At 51.4% G+C, this 23,173-nt stretch overlaps 1 protein-coding gene across 2 annotated transcripts; it reads left to right on the forward strand.

Moving 5' to 3' along the window:
* The first annotated feature begins 12,329 nt into the window (after positions 1-12,329).
* On the forward strand, positions 12,330-22,831 carry FCN1 (ficolin 1). 2 transcript variants are annotated; one of them, XM_001170643.7, is made up of 9 exons: positions 12,331-12,484; positions 13,788-13,901; positions 15,443-15,496; positions 15,833-15,868; positions 16,640-16,672; positions 17,109-17,236; positions 17,637-17,766; positions 18,999-19,133; positions 20,231-22,831. In XM_001170643.7, exons 1-9 carry the CDS (start codon positions 12,382-12,384, stop codon positions 20,476-20,478), a joined length of 981 nt encoding a protein of 326 aa, XP_001170643.1. In that variant the 5' UTR covers positions 12,331-12,381; the 3' UTR covers positions 20,479-22,831. The 2 variants fall into 2 exon arrangements, with proteins under 2 accessions (XP_054514469.1, XP_001170643.1); XM_054658494.2 differs by lacking the exon at positions 15,443-15,496 and having other exon boundaries at positions 12,330-12,484.
* Positions 22,832-23,173: the final 342 nt, after the last annotated feature.

A 23,173-nucleotide genomic window follows, 5' to 3' on the forward strand; every position in this document is an offset into this window, starting at 1 on the left:
CTGCAGCAGCATTCCCCTCAAGCACACCTACCAGGAGGTGGGGAAAGCAAATCTACCCACTCTTCCCCTGGAGACCCGAGGAGGACTGGCATTCCATCCAGGTGGCTCCCTTTGCTGGAAGAACCCTTGGGAGGACTATGGCCATTTGTCTGGGAGATGGAGCAAAGGGGAGGAAGGCCAAGAGAAACCATTGCTTGGACCCAGGGACACGGGGAGAGGGGAGGGAGAAGACTGCTCTGTGCAGTACGACTCTCCCTCAGCTCAGCATGACTGTCCCCCAAACTCAGCACCACTACTCCCTGCTCTTGGCATGACTGTCCCAACTCTCAGCAGGGCTGTCTCTCCCTCTCAGCAGAAGGGGCTGCAGCTCTCACCTGCCCTTATTGGCATGGCCTGCCAGGAGCTGGTCCAAGGTCCCACATCCCAGGTGGGGAGAGCCCAGGTCTCTGTGGACCCACAGTCCCTGCTCCTCACACAGGCATGGGGCTGCTGGGAGGCCTCCCACTCAGGGGGATAACAGGTGCTCAATAAACCTCATGCTCCCAGGTTGGGGCCTGATGCCTGAGTCAGGAGGCAGGGGTGGCCTGGGCTGTCCTGAGGACTGGACGAGGTGGGATATTGGTGAGGAAGAGGTAGTGGGGGGTCAGGCTGGGTCAACTCCGTGAGCTGCTGGGTCCCTGCCCAGGGGTTGGGGATGGAATAATTCCATGGGTCTTCCGAAAACCCCTGTCCTGGAGCCGGCACATGGTGACAGAGCGTGCCTCTCTGGAGGAAAGAATGAGGAACCTAGGGCAGGAATGGGGCTAGTCAGCCACAAGGAGGAAGCAGGGGCAGAAGTGGGGCTAGTTAGCCACAAGGAGGAAGCAGGGCCGTGTGTCCTGAGGTTGAGGAGAGGAAGCCCATGGGTGTGGACGCATCTGGCATTGCTCAAGGAAAGTCCTGGATTCCTCTTCCCCCCAATAAGAAATAACCAAACAGAGGTGGAGCAGGCAGCCCTTGGTCCCTTTCCTGGGGTCTGGGCTCTGGTTTGACTCGGCAGAGAACCTCTCCCCAGCGGCAGGGCTGCAGGCACAGTCTGTCCTCACAGCCAAGCAAAGGTGCCCTCTGGTTCCTCACAGGACCCTAAAGAGTAATGTGTAGAGGGCCCCACCAGGTCCAGCCAGGCGAGCTGTCCATCTTCCCACCACCAGCCAGACATGATAAGCAGAAAATGAGGGGGCGTGTCCCAACAGAGGGACGGGGATAGCCCAGCCCAGGGGATACGCCTGGGCTCGACACTCGTTCCAACCCCCACTCTGGAGGGAGCCAACTGCCCTGTGGCAGCTCTGGTGCCTGGAGTAGCCAGGTCTCTGGGTGGGTGCGGGGGACACAGCTGCTGCTCTCAGGTGCCCACTGGGGCTGGTGGGTCCTGGAAAGCTCCACCAGCAATGGTGGCACATTTCAAGGAGAACCTGGCTCTAGGTGTCACTCTAAGTCGGTTCCTGACTCCACGGCTCTCCGCTGGGCTTTTGGTGATGTTACTTCACCTGCTGAGGCCACAGCTTGGACATCTACCTCCAAGGTCTGCATTAGCAGAACTTTAGTGTTCCTTGAGACTCTTGCTCAGGAAGATGAAACTTGCAAAGGACTTCATTGCTCATTGCAGGAATCTCCCTAAAGACCCTGTATTGGTCAGGGTTCCCTAGAGGGACAGAACTAATAGATGTATATATGAAGGGGAATTGATTAGGAGAATTGACTTACGCGATAACAAAGTGAAGTCCCACCATAGGCCATCTGCAAGTTGAGGAGCAAGGAAGCCAGTCTGAGTCCCAAAACCTCAAAAGTAAGGAAGCCGACAGTGCAGCCTTCAGTCTGTGGCCAAAGGCCTGAGAGCCCCTGGCAAACCACTGGTGTAAGTCGAAGAGTCCAAAAACTGAAGAACTTGGAGTCCGATGTTCGAGGGCAGGAAGCATCGAGCACAGGAGAAAAATGAAGGCTGGAAGACTCAGAAAGTCTAGTCCTTCCATCTTCTTCTGCCTGCTTTATTCTAGCCACGCTCATAGCTGATTAGATGGTGCCCATCCAGATTGAGGGTGAATCTGCCTCTCCCTGTCCACTGACTCAAACGTTACTCTCCTCTACCAACTCCGTCACAGAAACACCCAGGAACAATACTTTGCATACTTCAATCTAATCAAGTTGACACTCAGTATTAATCATCACAAGTCCACCCCCTGTCAACTTGAACCCATACACATTCTCCTGGTATCATATGTAATTTTCAAATAAAGACAATAATAAAGTCATAATTACACCTAACATAATATAGCTGTCCTTCGTACAACTGGAAGCACACTAATCCTTAACCTAAATGATATTATATAAAGTTAACAACACTTAAATGTTGATATGAAGTCGATAAATCTTATGTCACATGGTAGAAGGAAAAAGAAGAAATAAAGTGAGGATATTTTCTTAGTACAAGGGTATACATGCACAAACATATTCCTAATAAAATAAGGAGGAAATACTCATGACAATTACAGTCCTCATTTCTGCAACTGGTCACGTGGTTGTAGCTGGTACTGATGACTACCTTCTTCTACTACCTGTTCTGTATTCCCTTTGCCTTCAGCAGGCACCTCAGCGGGTTGTGGTTCTTATTTTTTATTTATTTATTTTTGAGACAGAGTTTCACTCTTGTTGCCCAGGCTGCAGTGCAATGGTGTGATCTCGGCTCACTGCAATCTCCACCTCCCAGGTTGAAGCCATTGTCCTGCCTCAACCTCCTAAGGAGCTGGGATTACAGGCATGCGCCACCATGCCTGGCTAATTTTTCGTATTTAGTAGAATCAGGGTTTTGCCATGTTGGTCAGGCTAGTCTCGAACTCCTGACCTCAGGTGATCCACCCACCTCGGCCTCCCAAAGTGCTGGGATTACAGGCGTGAGCCACCGCACCTGGCCTGGGTTATGGTTTTTTCCCTGGTGGAGCGACTCAATCCTTCATTCCTGAAGGGTCTGGGCCGACTGGAGTCCTGCCTGGACTGGGCTGTTGTAGTTTCCCATTGACCTTAATCACAGGGCAGAAGGTCCCATTGACCTTAATCACAGAGGAAGAGACACCCTAAGAAATCTGTACTCCATGCATACTCTTCCTTACCTCCGCTGTGGAGCAGTAGACTGACTTTATCTCGATGGTCTGGGTCAATCACCCCAGCCAACACTGTAACTCCCTTCTTAGGCTGTTGACTTAGAGGCAGGAGGATGTCCTGTCCCAAAGTGTCCAGATGGCAATCTTAACTTCCAGTTTAATGGAATCATTGTGGTGTCTCCTGGTGGCAGCGTTCCTCCCTCTGGAACTAAGACCTCTAGGCCAGCAGAACATAATGTCGCGGGAACAGAAAGCAAACATTTTGCTAGTGGGTCACTAGGGGTGATGGTGAGTGGTGCCACTTCCACTTCCACTGCTTGATTCCTGAAGCCATGAATCCTGGCTATGGGGAAAATAGTATCATATATTTGATGCAGGTTCAGAGCATACACAGCCTCCTGGAGAACTTTGCCCCAGGCTTGCAAAGTATTGTCACCTAGCTGGCCTTGTAATTGTGATTCTGAAAGGCCATTTCAGCATTCTTTTTTTTTTTTTTTTTTTTTTTTTTTTTTGAGACAGAGTTTTGCTCTTGTTGCTCAGACTGGAGTGCAATGGTGCGATCTTGGCTAACCGCAATCTCTACTTCCCGGGTTCAAGCCATTCTCCTGTCTCAGCTTCCTGAGTAGCTGGGATTACAGGTGCATGCCGCCATGCCCGGCTAATTTTTGTATTCTTAGTAGAGACAGGGTTTCATCATATTGGTCAGGCTGGTCTCCAACTCCTGACCTCAGGCGATCCGCTCGCCTTGGCCTCCCAAAGTGCTGAGATTACAGGCGTGAGCCACCGCGCCTGGCCCATTTCACCATTCTATCAATCCAACTACTTCAGGACAATGGGGAACATGGTAAGACCAGTGAATTCCATGAGCAAGAGCCCACTGCCACACTTCTTTAGCTGTAAAGTGAGTGCCTTGGTCAGAGGCAATGCTGTGTGGAATACCATGATGGTGGATAAGGCATTTCATGAGTCTACGGATGGTAGTGTTGGCAGAGCACTGCGTACAGGATAGGCAAACCCATATCTGAAGTGTCTATTCCAGTGAGGACAAACGGTTGCCCTTTCCATGATGGAAGAGGTCCAATATAATCAATCTGCCATCAAGTAGCTAGCTGATCACCCTGGGAAATGGTGCCGTATCAAGGGTTCAGTGTTGGTCTCTGCTGCTGGCAAACTGGGTACTCGGCAGTGGCCATATCCAGGTCAGCCTTGGTGAGTGGAAGTTCACGTTGCTGAGCCCATGTGTAACCTCCATCCCTGCCATAATGGCCACTTCGTTCATAGGCCCACTGGGCTATGACAGGGGTGGCTAGGGAAAGAGGCTGAGAGGTGTCCACAGAAGAGGTCATCCTATCCACTTGATTATTAAAATCCTCCTCTGCTGAGATCACCCATTGGTGAGCACTCACATGGGATACAAATACCTTCGCAGTTTTTGACCACTCAGAGAGGTCCATCCACATACCTCTTCCCCAAATTTCTTTGTCACCAATTTTCCAATCATGCTTCTTCCAAGTCCCTGACCATCCAGACAAACCATTGGCTACAGCCCATGAGTCAGTATACAATCACACATCTGGTCATTTCTCCTTCCATGCAAAGGGCACAACCAGGTGCACTGCTCAAAGTTGCCCACTGGGAAGATTTCCCTTCACCGCTGTCCTTCAGGGATGTCCTAGAAAGGGGCTGTAGTGCGGCAGCTGTCCACTTTCGGGTGGTGCCTGCATATCATGCAGAACCATCTGTGAACCTGGTCTTCTCTTTGTCTGTCAACTGATCATAGGGAGCTCCCCATGAGGCCATTGGTGCAGGATGGGGGAGAAAAGGGAGGGTGGCAGGAGTGGAGACCATGGGCATTTGAGCCACTTCTTCATATAACTGACATGTGCCTTCAGGACTTGATCAAGCCCAATCACGTATATATTTGGTGATGGAATGCTGCTGTACGTGACCCACTTTATGGCTAGCTGGGTCAAAAAGCACCCAGTTCATGACACACTGTTCAGGTCACATGGTGACTTGATGACCCATAGTCAAACTTTCAGTTTCCATTAAAGCCCAGTAACAGACCAAGAGCTGTCTCTCAAAAGGAGAGTAGTTATCTGCAGAAGATGGCAGGGCCTTGCTCAAAAATCCTAGAGAACTCCACTGTGATTCACCTATAGGGGCCTGCCAGAGGCTCCAGACAGCATCCCCATCTGCCACTGACACCTCAAGCGCCATTGGACCTGCTGGGTCATATGGCCCAAGTAGCAGAACAGCTTGCACAGCAGCCTGGACCTGTTGCAGAGCCTTGTCCCGTTCAGGACGTAGGTCAAAACTAGCAGCCTTTCTGGTCACTCAATAAATGGGCTGGAGTAACACGTCCAAATGAGGAATGCGTTGCCTCCGAAATCCAAATAGGCCCACGAGGCGTTGTGCCTCTTTCTTCGCTGTACGAGGCGCCAAATGCAGCTACTTATCCTTCACCTTAGAAGGAATATTTTGACAGGCCCTGCATCACTGGACCCCTAAACATTTTACTGAGGGAAAAGTTCCCTGAATTTTAGTCAGATTTATTTCCCACCCCCTAGCACACAAATGTCTCACCAATAAGTCCAGTGTGTTTGCTACTTCTTGCTCACTGGATCCAATCAGCATAATCTCATCAACGTAATGGACCAGTGTGATACCTTGTGGAAGGGAAAAACGTTGAAGACCTCTGCAAACACGACTATGACACGAAGCTGAAGAGTTGATATACCCCCGAGATAGGACAGTGAGGGTATATTGCTGGCCTTGCAGGCTAAAGGCAAATTGCTTCTGGTAGGCCTTATGGACAGGAATGGAGAAAAAGGCATTTGCCAAATCAATGGCTGCATACCAGGTACCAGGAGATGTGTTAATTTGTTCAAGCAGTGAAACCACATCCGGTACAGCAGCTGCAATTGGAGTCACCATTTGGTTAAGCTTACGATAATACACTGTCATTCTCCAAGATCCATTTGTCTTCTGTACGGGCCAAATGGGAGAGTTGAACAGGGATGTGGTGGGAAAGACCACCCCTATGTCTTTCAAGTCCTTGATGGTGGGACTAATCTCTGCAACCAAGAGACTCTTCCCGTTGACTCTTCAGCAGGAATCCAGAGTGTATGCTCCAGGACTCTTGAACCCTCTTCATCTCAAGGTACTGGCTGTACTGTGTGCACCCACCCAAAACTATTACATCGCAATCCCCTGACCCAGCCCTCTGGAAGATCCACCCTAAACCAGACTTGGAGCTCTCAAGAAGCTGGACCTTCCCTTTCCTTCCCTTCCTGATCTGAGGCACTGCTGTAGCACTCTGAGCTGGCACTGTCCCTCACTGTGGTGAGCCGGGAACTCAACTTTGTCCTGCCCACAGTTGTTGGGGATATTTGGAGAGTGTCATTTGAGTCTCTGCCATTCCTCCCGCATATGTGGAGTCCTGAACTAACGTGCCTGGGAGGGCTCCTCTGTGCAGTCATCTGCATGCAGCTCCTGGGGTGTGCGGACCCAGAGCAGGTGTGCAGCGAGCCCCACCCTCTCTCAGGTGGCTTCTTATTACGTGGCATTGTCGCTGTATTACCTGAGCTTCAACAGGTGAGCACAGTGTGGCACCCCTATGGCAAGCATAAACCAGTTATAAGGATGTTTCTTGATTTCAGAAATAGCAAGGAACAGCCGGGCACAGTGGCTCAAGCCTGTAATCCCAGCACTTTGGGAGGCTGAGGCGGGCAGATCACCTGAGGCCAGGAGTTTGAGACCAGCCTGGCCAACATGGCAAAACCTCGTCTCTACTAAAAATGCAAAAAATTAGCTGGGAGTGGTGGCAGGTGCCTATAATCCCAGCTACTCAGGAGGCTAAGGCAGGAGAATCGCTTGAACTCGGGAAGCAGAGGCTTCAGTGAGCCGAGATCACGCCACTGCACGCCAACCTGGGCAACAGAGCAAGACTCTGTCTCAGGAAAAAAAAAACAAAACAGAAACAGCAAGGACCCCCAGGTCCACTAGAGCAGAGAGGAAGTACCGCATGGCACACCCTGGGGGTAAGGAGGCCGCAGAGGCTGTCCTGGGGATCACTAACTCCAGGAGGAAGTGGAGCAGGACCCCGCTGGCTGCCCTGGTTGTAATCTCGAGGGGCAGGGTGCGGTGAGGGCATCTCCCCCATGATCCGCACAGCAGCCTGTGACTGATCGTGTATCATCTGCCAGAAGGACCCTTCCTGGGGCTTGGGCAGCCAGGCTTTTTGCTAGATTATATTTTCATTTGGTTGCAGCCACATTTCTTCCCTTCATAATAAACTGTTGCATTATACAGTGTGAGAGTTTCTGCCTTGCTGACCCATGGGGTCGGAACCCCTCGGGGGTGGGCATGGTCCAGGGGGAAGGAATTCCCTCTGTCCACTCTGACCAGCCCCACTCTGACCAGCCTCACTGGCTGGCCTCTCCCTCTGTATCCTTCCAAGGCTCATCTCAGGCTGCAGACCCAGCACGTGGAGCAACAGCCAGGCTAGGGGCTGCCCAACCTCCCAGAAGCCTGAGCGGCAACAGGGAAGTGAACCAGCAGCCATTCAACATCCCCAAGCCTCCCAGAGACAGCTGGGCTATAGCTTGTGGTGGGAGCAATACAGGACGATGGTGACCCTTATGTGTGCTATTTATTTTGCTTAAATAGTTTATTTAAGCTTGCTCTTTTAAGTGAAATTTAACACCCATTCACCAGAGTGCATAAACTAAACATGCATCACCCAATGAAGCCAAAACCCACCGCCAGCCCCCCGTGCCCCTTCCAGGCCTAAGGGCTCCCCCTCCTAAGGGAGCGGTCGTCTCACTGGCCCCTGCTAAGGGAGCAGTCATCTCACTGGCATGGTCTGGGCCTTCCTCTCCACGTTGCCACCGAGCATGCATTCCTTCACACTGCTGTTCAGCTTTGCCCACTTTCAAACTCTGTACAGATGCAACTGAACAGTTCGCATGCCTTAGTGCTGGCGCCCTGGATGCTCCGTGTGCTTGCGGATTTCAACAAAGCTTTTGCGTGAAGCTGGAATCCGATCATTTTATGGGTCTACAGGATGCTCCAGTATGAAAGAACCTCAGCTGACGGCCCCATTCTGCTGCGGATGGACGTTTGGGTTATTTCCGGCGTGGGGCTGGACATTTTCACACGTGTCTTCTTTCAAGCTGGGCACACCTTTCTGTTGAGTAGAACTGAGCTGAACATCGCTGGTTATGGAATATGCTGGTCGTAGGGAATTGTTGGGAATACTGCCAGTTTTCCAAAGTGCTTGTACCAAGGTTTCTGACACTTCTTCACCAAAACCTTGCAGAGTTGGCTGTTCAGAAAAATTTTAGTGTCTGCAGTCATCTCATGAGATTTAAGTTTTCATTTCTTGGATTAGTTATGAAGTTGAGCATGTTTTCATACTTCCATCATCTATTAAATATTATCTTTTATAAGCATTTGTTGAAGTCACTTTCCCACTTTCTACAACATCGTTGATTTACAGAAACCCTTTATTCTGGATACAAGCCTTTTGTCACTTCTGTGTGTTGAAACCTCTCTTCCCTCACCCTGGCTCGTCTTTTCCCTCCCACGGTGGTGTATTTTGAAAAAGAAATAATACTATTTTCATGATCAATTTTTCCACTTGTTCTTTATGGTTTGTGGTTTTCAATCTTATTTAAAATAACTGCAAGGCTATTGGAGATCTTGTAATATGATCTAAAACTGCTGTTTTCCCTCTCACATTTGGGTCTACCCTTCTCCTGATGTGGATTTTTTTTTCATCTGATAAAAGTCAAGTGTAACTTCTTGTTTTTCCATATGACTATCCAGTAGTTTGTGCCACTCATTGAAAGTTTATTCTTTCACTATTGCTCTTTAGAGCCACCATGTCATAAATCTAGGGTCCGTATGTGCCTGGATTTGCTTCTGCACTCCCTACTCACTTCCCTAGGTTTGCTGTGTATGCCTAAGCCAGCCCCACACTGTCTCCATCACTATCGCTTGATAACGACTGCTGGTGTCACTTCAAGCAACTCACCCTTGTTTTTTCTTGCTCAAGAATAGCATGGCTATCAGCCTCTTGCCTTTATATAAATTTTATTTATTTATTTATTTATTTATTTAGACAGAGTTTCACTCTGTTGCCCAGGCTGGAGTGCAGTGGTGCAATCTCGGCTCACTGCAACCTCCACCTCCCGGGTTCAAGCGATTCTCCCACCTCAGCCTCCTGAGTAGCTGGGACTACAGGCATGTACCACCACACCCTGCTAAATATATATATTATATATTTTTTGAGATGGAATCTCACTCTGTCGTCCAGGCTGGAGTACAGTGGCTCGATCTTGGCTCACTGCAACCTCCGCCTCCTGGGTTCAAGCAATTCTCCTGTCTCAGCTTCCTAAGTAGCTGGGGTTACAGGTGCCCACCATCATGCCTAGCTAATTTTTGTATTTTTAGTAGAGACAGGGTTTTACCATGTTGGCCAGGCTGGTCTTGAACTCCTGACCTCAAGTAATCTACCTGTCTCAGCCTCCTAAAGTGATGGGATTACAGGTGTGAGCCACTGCACCCGGCCCTTTATATACATTTTAAATTCACCATGTCAATTGTCACAGAAAATGGTAGTTTAATTGATAATACAGTGGATATTTAGATAAATTAAGAGAAGATGAATATTTTTCCTATATTTGGTATTCTAATCCACACATATAGGATATCCTTCTAATTATTTTAATCTTCTTTTAGGTCTTTCTGTTCCTATTTGATAGTTTTGTACACAGAAGACCAGCATGGATGTTGTTAGACTTATTCGCAGTTATTTGACTTTGGTGTTGCTGATGCAAATTTTTTAAATTTCATTTTTAAATTCTTTGAGGCTAGTTTTTAGAAGCACAATTGATTTTTGCTAAACTTTTTATTCTGCTAGTTTATCTGTAGAAACTCTAGAATTTTCTACATCCTCAATCATGTCTTCTGAAAATAACAACTTTGTGTCTGCCTTTCCAATCTTTTCATGGTTTTGTTTTCTTGCCTACTGCACTGGACAGTGACATGCAATACAATGTTGACCACAGTGGTGATGACAAGCATCCTTATTTGTTCTCAGTCTCTGAGGATGGTTTTCCATTTTCCCTGTTAATTATATTGTAACTTCAGTATCCACAGCTTCCAAAGACCTCTTTCTATATTCTGTTGTTTCTGTTGGTCCTTATACACATTGTCTTTTATTCCCATGAGCCTGGTTATCGTTGATTGTGTTTTAACATTTCATTTGAAAAAAATTAAACACTTTGCAGAAATAATGACCTGGGATGATGTCATTCTCCTTCAGAGAAGATTTTTGTTTCTTTCAGCGAGGAGCCTGGGGGCATCAGCAATAATTCCAGGAGTTGAGATTCCTTTCCTGGGACACTTAGATGTCTCAAAACCAGTTTGCAGCCCTTGTGAAGGTTGGTTGTTGCTCACTCATCCTATTGCTAGGGTGCAGCCCTTCTGAAAGCCAACCCCAAACCCATACCTTTGGCAGGCCGTAGGCCCCAGTCTTTGACCTTCAGCTCTGCAAGATGGTGTAATCACTGCCCAACTTCTCACCTCTCTTTTGAAGATTGGCAAATCCCTGTGCAAAAAGAGGTCCCCACTACTAGTTTCACTTCTCTAAGATTTTTCTGTGGCTCCTGAGAGCTTGGCAAAGTAATCCTTTACTACATAGCTAGCTTGACGGTGCCTTCGAGCAAATCTCTTTTTAAAGGTTTTGTCTGTTTGTCCTTAATAGGATGCCCCCAAATACCTAAACTGCCATTGCCAGGAATCAAATGACTTTTGTTGATCCAATGTTAAGATATTTTAACTTGCCAGAATCTTGCATTCTTTCATACTCTTGGGCTCACGTACTCTTGGGAACATTGACTTGATATCTGAAGGTGGTGTTGACTTCTCACCTGAAATAAACCTATTGATGTTGCAAGGAAGAGGAGGTCCCCTCACACCCAGGGGGCAGCTGGCAAATGGAATTGAGGGGCACAGACCTGCTGGCTTTCTCCCTGTTCTGACCCAATCCCAGGTGAGTGCTCCTCCTGAATTGGATCCTCTCCAAGAAAGGAGGCCCCACCACTGACACCCAGACCTCTCCCGCCTGGGCCAGTAGCTCAGGGACACTAAGCGGTGTCTGAGGCAATGAAGCCTCCTGCCCTTGTCTCTCAACAGGCTGGAGCCAACACACACAAACACACACAGTCGAGAGTTGTTGTGGTACCCAGAGAGCCTGGACACAAGGTCCTGTTTCTCCTGGATCCCCCACCCCTGGGCCGCCCCTCCACTTCTCTCCCACCAGGGGAGCCCGTGAGTTTGGAAATCCAGCCTACACACGCTGGCTCAGAGAAGTTGCAAACCACAAAACAACACCTCTCCCTGCTCCTTAGTCCTGCTACCATCTGACTCTCCTTAGTGACTATTTCTATACGTTCTAAAAATCCCTCACAAAGTGTCCACAGCGTGTCCTGGCTAAGCATGATTCACAGCACAAGATGCGGAGTAGGAACATGGCCTCAGGGATTTGGGGGAACAAGACGCATCCCCACCTTCAGATGAAATGAGCAATCCCAGTGATCTACAAGGCATTAGACAGAACTGAGTCCAATGCCTGGCTCTTACTAGTGGAGTGACTTCAATTTCTCCAGCTGTAACTTTCAAATAATTTACTCCACCGAATGGGGCTGGTGCAAGATGATATGATGGAAATAGTATTTGGGACATAACAAGTGCTCAACATTTTTTTCCTCTCCATCCATGATAAGCGCCTGATGACGGACAAACCCTGAATTTTCTGGGAATAGATGAGGCAAGGAAGCGTCTTCAGCAAAACCTTCCTTATCCCCCAAGGTTAAGGTCAAGGTTTCCGAGTACTGCTTGGGGACAGCTGGGGAATGGAAAGGGGGTGTAGGGGCTGTGTTCTCCTTAAGCCACAAGCAAAGCCGATGCTTTCCAGCAGAGGAGTCTCAGGAGCTCTCTGGACTGGGAGCAGGGTGTCTTTGCTGGGGAAGAGAGCCCAATGGGGTGGGCATCTTGCTGGAGCCTAGTGGAAGGAAACATCCTTTGAGATGACCTCATACCTCCTGTTGGTGCAACTAAGCAGCCCATAGGAAGTGGGTGTCCCCCAGGGAGTTGAGAAACTGTGGCACAAGGCGAGAGCTGGTTTCCTCTGCCCTGTTAGAGCTGGGGGACTCTTCAGAGTCAAAGGCCAGAGAGCATGGAGCTGAGTGGAGCCACCATGGCCCAGGGGCTTGCTGTCCTGCTAGTCTTGTTCCTGCATATCAAGAACCTGCCTGCCCAGGCGGCGGACACGTGTCCAGGTGAGACAGACCTGGGTTTTCTGGTCCCTAAAAGCTGGTAACAACCCCACTCACTGACACTCGGGTGTCCCAGGCAAAACCTTTTATGCACATCTTCCTGTGAAGATGCCCAACAGATCTGTTTTATCCTCAGGCAAGGACGTGGAGGCTCAGGGCAGCTGAGGCATTGCCCAGGGTCATGGAGGGATAGGGGAGGGATGTCACCAGGTCTGTCTGCCTCGAAAGCCCAGGATTTGCCCATTGGAGCTTCATAGGTGGGTCTGGAATCTGTCACTGAGAAGGAAGAAAATACTGTTGACTTTATCTTCTTACGGGCTTACCAGGGAGGCACTGTAAGACCCTCTAATACGGTGGCTGCCACACGGACTTGGGGGGTTTGTTGAAAAGGCAGATTTCTGGCTCTCCTCCAAGAGAGTCGCAATCAGTTGATAGGGACAAGGGTTTGAACGGTGGTGAGGTGTTTCCCTCGCTGATTCGGGAGCAGGTGGTTCTGTGACGCTCAGCAAGAGACTGCTCCTAAGGACGGCCTGGTGTCCCTGGCTGAAAACATATTTATGAAGGAAACATAAATAGTAAATTACAGCCTGCTCTAGTGGAAGGAGGACTGGAAACACAGAAAGGAAATACCCTAAAAATGGCAGTGCCATGTCTCCGGTGAGAGCACTGCTCCGTTCCACGGTCTCTAAGAGCGCCCTTAGCAGGGCGGGTAGATTTTGTAATGAACAAAATGAAAAATATTTTTTCAAAGAAGTAAACAACCTTGGTTTGGCTGCAGCTGTGCCACACCTGGCTGTGTCCTTGGACGCCACACTGCCCCTCTCCAGAGGACCTAGAAGGCCCCTTCCAGCCCAGTAATTCTACAATCACATTCCCAAGGTCTGGGAGGGAAAATGCTTTGTCAGCCCCAATTCCCCAAGTTTCTTAGAAATATTGATTGTCATTAGTTATTGAAAGTGCCCACTGTTTATTAAGCTCTTTCTAAATGCCATAAATTACAATAAGAGATTTAAAATGCACATTCTTTAACCAAATCCTGGCCACAACCTTGTTATTATCCCTGCTTGGCAGCCCAGGGCACAAAGCTCAGAGGAGTTAAGTTACTTGCTGCAGGACACAGCACTGAGGAGATGGGGCTCCCCTAGGTCGGGGTGGCCTCCAACGCCAGAGCTCTGCCCCCCATCACATCTCCGCCTCACCAGTGCCTGAGGGGTGAGGACAGACCAAGGCCCCAGCAGAGCAGAAAACCTCACTTCCCAGCCACTGTTGGGCCAGGCACTGAGTGGGCACCTGTGTTTCTCTGCAGAGGTGAAGGTGGTGGGCCTGGAGGGCTCTGACAAGCTCACCATTCTCCGAGGCTGCCCAGGGCTGCCCGGGGCCCCAGGGCCAAAGGGAGAGGCAGGTGCCATTGGAGAGAGAGGTAGGTGTGGGCCGGGTGGGGAGGCCAGGCATGGCAGGGGCACTGGCTCTTTCTCTTTATGAAACTGGATGCAGAGTTGGGCAACACCCCAACCATGGTTCCTAGATCAAGAGCCTGGGTCGGGCCCCTGCTAGAGCCAGGAACAGAGCTGACTCCCAGGGCCCAACAGGGTTCTGAAATGGAGGGAGTGTCTTTCCTAACTATTTCATGAGCTCACATTTGGACATGCTTCTGTAGCTCTGTCTCCTAGTCCTTGATCCAATACCAGCTTTGCTCGGCTACTGGCACGACTTCTAAGCTCTATGTCCCTCCATCTTCTCACCTGAAAATCGAGGTAAACGCTTTCTTCTGCACCTGCCTCATATGGGAAAACTGAGACTCAAAGAGGTCAGAGGCTTTCCTACTTGACAAACCAGTTAGGAGTGGGGCTGGGACTTGGACTGGTCTACTTCAGGGCACAGAGGGCACCCGAATCCTGAGCCCTGAGCTCTGCATGTGGATTTGCAGGGAACATGGGAGAATGAACAGCACACACCTGCCTTGGGTGGTTTTGGGTCCCCCTAAGCATGGCCTAAGGCAGACGTGCACAAAAGCTCAGAAAGGGCGCTGCCTTAGGGGGTGAGCTCCCCATGCCTGGAGGCATTCACGATGATGCCTGCGGAGCACTTGGTGGGGATGTCCCAGTGTAGATGGGACAAGCTCAAATGTCCCTATGACTTGGACTTTCACTGACGTGTCCAGGCTTCCATGTGGGTGTCCGGGGCCAGGTCCTCTGTGCCCACTCCGCAGGCTGGACCTGAGAGTGCGGTCTCGATCCCCTGCTGAGGAAACACTGAGGAGGAAGCCCTTCCCTGGCAGGAGAAGAATCAAGTCTGGCTCAGACTTCCCTTGAACCAGGCTTCTACCAGTGGGCATGGCTGCCTAATGTACCCTAAAGCAAGAACCAGCCCCCACACACTCTCCCCAGCCACTGGGGTCAGCAAGCGGGCTGGGGGCTGCCTCTTGGCTGGCATCGGGGACGGGAGGGTCACCTTTCTGGCCAGAACCGCGTGGAGGGCTGTGTGACACCCCAGGAGCTCAGGCGCACGGTGGAACCGGATCCTCCCTGGCAGCAGCGGCTGCACGTGGCGCCCACCCTCTCCGTGTGGGGACGTGGTAGGATTAGGCTCTCTGAGGACGCATTCTTTGTTCCAGAACCTGGTCCCTTGCTAGGCAGTAGAGCTCTGTGAGGGTGACTTGGGCCCAGGCTTATGGTCAACAGAGTGTGAAACCCAGGTTGCTCCCAAGGCACAAACAGGAGCAAGGTGCACCTTGCCTTGAGCCCAAGGTGGGGTGCAGGCCCCTCTATCACTCCCTCACCTCCATCTGCAGTCACCCCCAGGCTAAATCCATGGCTAGCAATTCTAAGGGTTCAAGGCAGAACCAGAAGGGGTTCAAGGCAGAGTGGGGGAGGGTCAGGACTTAACCACTTGGGGCAAAGATTTCCAGGGAGAATTGTTTAGGTTGCATTTTTCTCAGTGATATGTCTTTGGAATTTTCAGGAGAACGCGGTCTCCCTGGAGCCCCTGGAAAGGCAGGACCAGTGGGGCCCAAAGGTAACCAGGGGACAGACAGCGAGGAGGCCTTGAGCAGGGACCTTGGAGCTGTCTGTAATGAAATGAGGGAGGGAGAGACAGAGACACAGACACAGACACAGACACAGAGAGACACGGCAACAGAGAGAGAAAGACAGTGGCAGACGGACAGGGACCCTGGGATATTCCAGGCCTCGGGGCCCCTCCCCACCATTGAGACCTGGGCGTTGTGATGCCTTAATGAGCCTGCAGGGCTGGGGAGATGCAGTGTCCAGGCCAGGAGCCCACCCTGGGACCAGCCTCTCCGTGGCCCACACATCTGGGGTCAAAAGCTCATTATCCTGCCTCTTCCTCCAGGAGACCGAGGAGAGAAGGGGATGCGTGGAGAGAAAGGTGAGCCACCCGTGGACCCAGGCAGTTGCCTCTGCAGGCTTTGTCCAGGGGAGGGGTCTCAGAGGCCTCAGTCTGCCCGCCCACCGCCCACGTCCCTGTCAATCCAGGCTGTGGGTAGGGAGGGGTGGAAGGAGTCCAACGGGCTTTGTTGTCAGAATCCACGAGGGCTCAAACCCTGGTGTCTACAGCAGTCACTCCCAGTGGCCAGCAGGACCACATCAGTGCATAGATGGTGACACTTCAATATTTCAATTTCTGTCTTACTTATGCTCATTTATGCAAAAATTGTAAAAGTTTAAAAAAGCCAAATGTGCAAGACTCTAAGACACAGTCCCACGCTCCATCCACAAACACAAATGAAAACCGGAGCCGGGGGCTGAGGGTCCGCCGATACCTGAGTCCCAAGAAACAGAGGCCAGGGCGGAGGCAGGGCAGGCTTGGAGTGACCCTGCCAGGCTTGAAGAGTTATTCCACTGTTATCAGTGGCGAAGGCCCCACTAGGGGTCCAGTTCGTCCAGCAGGACCCGCAGCGCCTGCCACAGCCCACCCAGCTCAAGCTGCACAGCAGGGGCCTATGGACGACCGTGTGGCTGGTGCCTCTGGGGAAGTCGAGTCTGGCCATCCTTCCCTAGGCCTGTGCCATGTGTCCTGGAGATATCAGAGGAGCTGCCTTTGCCCATTCTCTATTCTGTGCTCAGGGAGCCACTGGGGCTGACCAGGACGAAGGCTCTGATTTCAAGCTTATGACAAGTGTCTCCTCTCCCCACACAGGAGATGCTGGGCGGTCTCAGTCGTGTGCGACAGGTGACTGATCACACCCTGACCTCGGTACCCAAGCCTTGCCCCCACCCCTGGGGCCAGCTGCACACGTTCACGCTACGGAATCTAAGGACAGAACCCTGTCTGCACCTATCATCCCCCCTCAATCACTTGAGTAATGGGCAGCTATCGCCTGAATCACTTCCATGACAACCTGGGCTCTACTATTATCTACCCTAGAAGGCCGGGTGCCCAGGAGGCAAAGGTGGGGGAGACACTGGGAGGTGGGAGGGTCGGCAGACTGGGCGTGGGCATCACAGCTGTGTGGCCCTGGGGGCCGTGTCCCTGTCCAGGCCTCGGAGTCATGCTCGGTCTGCACAGAAGCCTGTGACCCTGCTCCTCCCTCCGGGGCCTCCCTCCCACTGTCCCTGTCCTGCCCAGGGCCCCCGTCCTGCAGCCATTCCCCGGGTTCCCTTCCCAGGCCCACGCAACTGCAAGGACCTGCTAGACCGGGGGCATTTCCTGAGCGGCTGGCACACCATCTACCTGCCCGACTGCCGGCCCCTGACTGTGCTCTGTGACATGGACACGGACGGAGGGGGCTGGACCGTGAGTGTGGGGCTGGGCAGAGGTGGTCAGCCTGGGAGTCCCGGAGGCCAGGCTGCACACCTGGTGGGAGAACACACTCTGGAATTCTCTATCCCCCTGGATAGGGACAATCATAGATGATGGGGGAGGTGACCCGTGGGTAAAAGTCCAGGCCATCGGGGAGGCTGGGAGGGGACCGGTGCTCTCCTGCTGTGTGGCCTGGGGCTTGTTGCCTCTCTTCTCTGAGACCGCATTTCCTCTTTCATCCTGTGGAGTCTGTGAGGAGAACAGGTGGGCGTGCGTGTGGCACCGGCCTGTGATGCTCTGCCAACTACAAATGCTGCTCCTCTGGAGGGCGGGTCCCCGGTGCTGTGGGACCTCGGCCTGCCCCGCCTAACTCTGTATCCTGGCTTCTTCACAGGTTTTCCAGCGGAGGATGGATGGCTCTGTGGACTTCTATCGGGACTGGGCCGCGTACAAGCAGGGCTTCGGCAGTCAGCTGGGGGAGTTCTGGCTGGGGAACGACAACATCCACGCCCTGACTGCCCAGGGTAGGGCCACTGCCGCGGCTCAGGGGTTGGGGGGCCCTGAGGTGCTCCTGCTCCTTAGGCCTGGGCCATCTGCAACATAAGCACCTCTTGGCCCACAGGGGATTGGGCCCTGAGCACACTCAGGTGGCACCGGGACCTCTAAGGGCTGCGTCCCCTGCCGCAGGCTCCGGCAACATCGGGAAGGGAAACGGTTAGAGCCCTGGGCTGAAGGCCTCTTCAGGTCTTGGTCCTACTGGCATCTTAGATCCTGAGAGTGGGAAGCAGGAGAGAGACCACTGGGGCTTGGGGTAGCCTTCCCCCATCTCCAGCTGTTGATCTGCCTCTGAAGCTGGCATCTTAGTCCCATGGAGAGCCCACGCTCGCCTCCTCCAGCCCACGCCTCAGCAGGCCCCCCACAGCTGCACTCATCTGAGTGAGAGGGCCTCCCCCCAACCCTCTGGGGCAGGGGATGAGTTTCACAGCTGGTCCTGAGGCAGTCTGTGTAATGGCTGGTCCATTATCCCTGCCCACTGCCCTGTGGCATGATTGAAGGAATCCACTCAGGTGCCTCAAATTCCTGCAAAAGAAACTACAATTATAGCTTCGCCTACTGCTGTGTTAGTGGCTCACTAACCCTTAGAAGGAGAAGGTACACTTTCAAAATGAAAGAATGCTCCCTTCCACCCAGTGAACTCCGGTGGGGCATGTTCAGTTCTCTGAAATAACGGGAAACGTGTTTAGAAACAGAAAGCCATCCCTGAGGGCCTGATAGCAACAAGGGATTTTCTGACATTTCCGGTTGATTTTTTTCCTGGATGCCACGTTCAGACATCCCTTAAGAATGTGTCCATCCCCAGCCGGGCACCGTGGCTCACACCTGTAATCCCAGCATTTTGGGAGGCTGAGGCTGGTGGATCATGAGGTGAAGAGATCGAGACCATCCTGACCAACGTGGTGAAACCCCATCTCTACTAAAAATACAAAAAAAAAAAAAAAAAAAAAGTAGCTGTGTGTGGTGGCACACACCTGTAATCCCAGCTACTGGGGAGGCTGAGGCAGGAGAATTTCTTGAACCCAGGAGGCGGAGGTTGCAGTGAGCTGAGATGGTGCCATTGCACTCCAGCCTGGGCAACAAGAGCAGAACTCTGTCTCAAAAAAAAAAAAAAAAAAAAAAAAAATTACCCATCCCCAGCCCTCATGCCTGGTGACAGAAAGATCTTAAAGGCTGGGGCCTTAAAATCTTTTTCCAACAGGAAGCAGCGAGCTCCGTGTAGACCTGGTGGACTTTGAGGGCAACCACCAGTTTGCTAAGTACAAATCATTCAAGGTGGCCGGCGAGGCAGAGAAGTACAAGCTGGTACTGGGAGCCTTTGTCGGGGGCAGTGCGGGTGAGTGTCTGCTTGGGGCTGGGTGGCCTGAGTGGGGCTTGGAAAGCAGAGAGAACCTGGCTCTGTCTCCCCTGGTGACCTTGGGCCCTCCCCTCTCTGAATCCCATTTCTCCATCTATCAAGCAGACACTAGCATTTGTGTCTCTGTACAGCATGGGGCTCACAGGACATAGCGGCTGGTATTCCTAAGGCTATGTCTTCTGCACAGTGAGCTGTCTGGGCAGGGCTGAGACGACCCACCAGCATCACTGCTGAAACCTGGAAGACAACGTCTTTTTCTCATGGGTGCCTTGGAGCTGTTTCCCAAACTGTGCTCCATGGAACACCAGCCTTGTGGGACATTCTTTACCAAAAGGAGTCTCTGGCTACACGATTTGGGGAGGCATTTCCTACAGGGCGTCTGCTTAGGGAATTCCCAGTGCACATTCGTTCGTGAAAGGCGCTGAGAATTGCTGCAGCTGGAAGTCTGTGTAACTAACTGCTCCATGGAGCAAGGCAGTCCCAGGGGAGCCTTGGAAATGACAGCCTTGGAGTCTGTGCAGTCCTTTCACAGGCACGATCTCACGCGTGACCTCCAAGGAAGGCAGCAGGGCAGGGAAGGTCACCCCCATTTTGCAGGTGGTAAAACCGAGGCTCAGGGGGTGACACTTCTCGGCTATAGGAGCCAGGGATGAGCTTCGGGCTCAGGGCTTGAGATCGAGGAGAAGCCCCCAGGTGAGGGCTGTCCTGAACCTACCAAGGGCCACCAGGGCCCCAGGGGACGTAGGGAGAGACCGGAAGGAGCGGCGCAGGCTGGAGGAGGGAGGTCATTCCAGGAGAGAGCACGAGGCCTGACAGTTTGCGGGAGCCCTGGAGGAAACAGGCGGTTGCTGGAGCAGGGGCCTCAGGTTGTGGAGAGGGATTTCCAGACCAGGTTGCCAGAGGTTGCCTCCTGCTTCCCCTTCCTCCAAGGCCTGGGTGGGTCATTTGTGCACCTGTACCTCGGCTCATGCATTGCTAAAGTGAGGTTGGCTCTGCTCAGAGGCAGGATGTGGTGAGGGTCTCACAGTGGCAGGGCTTTTTCCGGCATCTGCAAACCCCACATTTTCTGTGAGCAGGTAATTCTCTAACGGGCCACAACAACAACTTCTTCTCCACCAAAGACCAAGACAATGATGTGAGTTCTTTGAATTGTGCTGAGAAGTTCCAGGGAGCCTGGTGGTACGCCAACTGTCATGCTTCAAACCTCAATGGTCTCTACCTCATGGGACCCCATGAGAGCTATGCCAATGGTATCAACTGGAGTGCGGGGAAGGGGTACAAATATAGCTACAAGGTGTCAGAGATGAAGGTGCGGCCCGCCTAGACGGGCCAGGACCCCTCCACACGCACCTGCTAGTGGGGAGGCCACACCCACAAGTGCTGCGTCCTGGAAGTCACCCCATTTCCCCAGCCAGACACACTCCCATGACACCCACAGCTGCCCCTTTGCCCCCAGCTCAGTCAAACCGCCACATGCCCACAACCTCACCAGAGGGAGAATTATGTTTCTAAATATGTTTACTTTGGGACAGAAAAGTTTTACCAGCTTCAATGTGTGTTTCTTGAACACCAGTGGTTTTGATCACTTTCCTGTGTCTGTTGCATGGCAGGTCTTTCCCTGGAATTTGGTAAGTCGGGAAGAGTCAGGACCCTCATTTAGCAGATGGCACTACCGATGTTCAGGGAGGTTGAGTGACTTTTGCGAGGATTGTCCACCTCCAGTAATTGACACAGGGCGATCCTCACCTCCACCCCCAAGCCTCCCCCATCCCCCCACGCCTCACTCACAACACTTCACACTTCTTGAAAAAGGTCACTTTGGGGTCCAGAAAACACTTACTAAAAAGGGGGAAAGTTTAGTAGGAACTTTTCTGCTTCCCACCGCGGCAGAGTTCATGCTTTGGGCTGGCTGGCTGCTGGGAAGAGATAAACACTTAGCACTCACTAAGTGAGCGCCTGGTCAGCCACCTGCACAGAGAAGACTCCGAAGAGGCTTTCCTCCCACACACAGACCTCAGCTAGAGGGGACCGTGGACCTCAGTGGGAAAAGCTGCACAAGGCTTCTAGGAGATGATGGAGAAGGGGCTTCTCCAGCTCCCAGGCCAGGGGAGATTTCTCAACCACGACCTAAGAAGCATCAAAGGGAATGTGGCAAGTGTAACTCCATTCAAATCAAGAGCTCCCACTTACCGAAGGACACTAAGGGAACCAAAGGAAGGCCAGAGGGGCAGAATCACGGTGCGGCACACAAGTCTTTAGTTTTCTACTATTGCCGCAACCAGTCACCACAAATGGAGTGGCTTAAAACAACAAGAACTCGCCACCTCCTGGCTCGATAGATCTGGAGTCCCTGGGCCTTACTGGGCCAGCAGGCAGGACTCAGCAGTGGTGGCTCCTTCCGGGGTTCTAGGGGAGAACCTGCTTCCTTGCCTTTTCCAGCCCCAGGGGTCACTGGCATTCATTGGCCGGGACTCCTTCCCCCAACCCCAAAGCCAGCAGCACCACATCTCTCTGACCCTTCATCCGTTGTCCCCTCTCCCCCCAAGCCCCACGGGACAGGGTCTCCACTCCTGAGACTCATGGGATTAGACTAGGCCTACCTGGATAATCTGGGATCCTCTCCCATGTCCAGGTCTCTATCCCTAACCACATCAGCAAAGTCTCTTTTGCCATGGAAGGTATTTGCAGGCTCTGACTTTGTGTGTATTAGGGCAGGACATCTTTGGCGGGGCAGTGGTGGGGGCAGGGAATTATTCTGCCTACCATGCCTTATACAAAAATAAATAAATCACAGGCTTATACCTGAAAGAATTCCTGCAAATAATAAAAGAATTAGAGCAGCTCAGTTAAATAAAAAAAGGTATGAGATGTGAACAGACACTTCACAGAAGATGACATGCAGGGGAGCAAGGTATTTATCAAAAAGTGCTCCACTTTTCACTTACCAGAGAAATGCAAATCAGCACCCAAAGGAGTCACTGCGGCACCCTCATCTGAGCCTCAGAAGTTAGAAAGATGGACAGCACCAGTGTCAAAGGTGACTGTGGGAGGGGGATTTGCATACACTGCTAGTAACAATGCGAATTGATGGAACCAACCTGGAAAATGGCTTGGCATCAACTGTTGGAGAAGAAGACACACAGTCCTCTAACCTGCCAGTCCCACATCAGGGCCTGGATATGGCCGTCATGTGTACCAGGGAGCATGGCCAGGAATCTTCACAGCCAAATACTCACCATAGCACCAAACTGGAATCAGCCGACATACCCATCAGGAAGAGAATGGATGTTAAAAAATGCAAGGATAGCCATTGGGTAGAACGCCATACAGCCATGACAATTACACAGTGACACCTACACACAAGGAGCATGAGTCTCACAAACATGGCAGCAAAAGGAGCCGGTTCAAGAGGGTATGTGCTATGGATTCCATTGTAGATAAAGTTTTTCGAAAGCAAAAGTAGCCAATGGTATTTTGGATGCATATTTAGGTGGTAAATGTATACAGGAAAAATAAGAAAGTGATTGTATTTGAGGGTGGGACCACATGGTGACTGGGAAGGGACAGGGACAAGCCTCTGGGGTTCTGGCAATGCTCTGTTTCTTGACCCAGGTGGTGATTGTAAGGGTGTTTGTTAACTAGTGATAAAAATAATTAAGCTGTACTTTTGCTTTATACACTTTTGAGTACATGTTATGTTCCACAATTTAAAAACTACTTATAAAGAAACTGCACATGCTTAGATCCAGGAACATGAGCTACAGGCACATCCTCCACTGATACCCAGTGTTCTTGACTCAATACCTGTAAGGAGAGGTCCTTGTAGCCCATTGGGGGCCGACCAGACCCTACCACGCCCCTGCCACAATCTCTAGTCCATCACAAAATCCACTATTGGGATAGTACTTTCGTCCCTCAGTAGGTAAGCATTTTTACAACCTAGGAAGACTTAGCTTTAAGTCTAGAAATGATTAGTATAAATATAAAATATAAATATGATTAATATAAATATAAATATA

The sequence above is a fragment of the Pan troglodytes genome, chromosome 11 (genome assembly GCF_028858775.2).
Source record: "Pan troglodytes isolate AG18354 chromosome 11, NHGRI_mPanTro3-v2.0_pri, whole genome shotgun sequence".
In the NCBI taxonomy this organism is placed as follows: Eukaryota; Metazoa; Chordata; class Mammalia; order Primates; family Hominidae; genus Pan; species Pan troglodytes.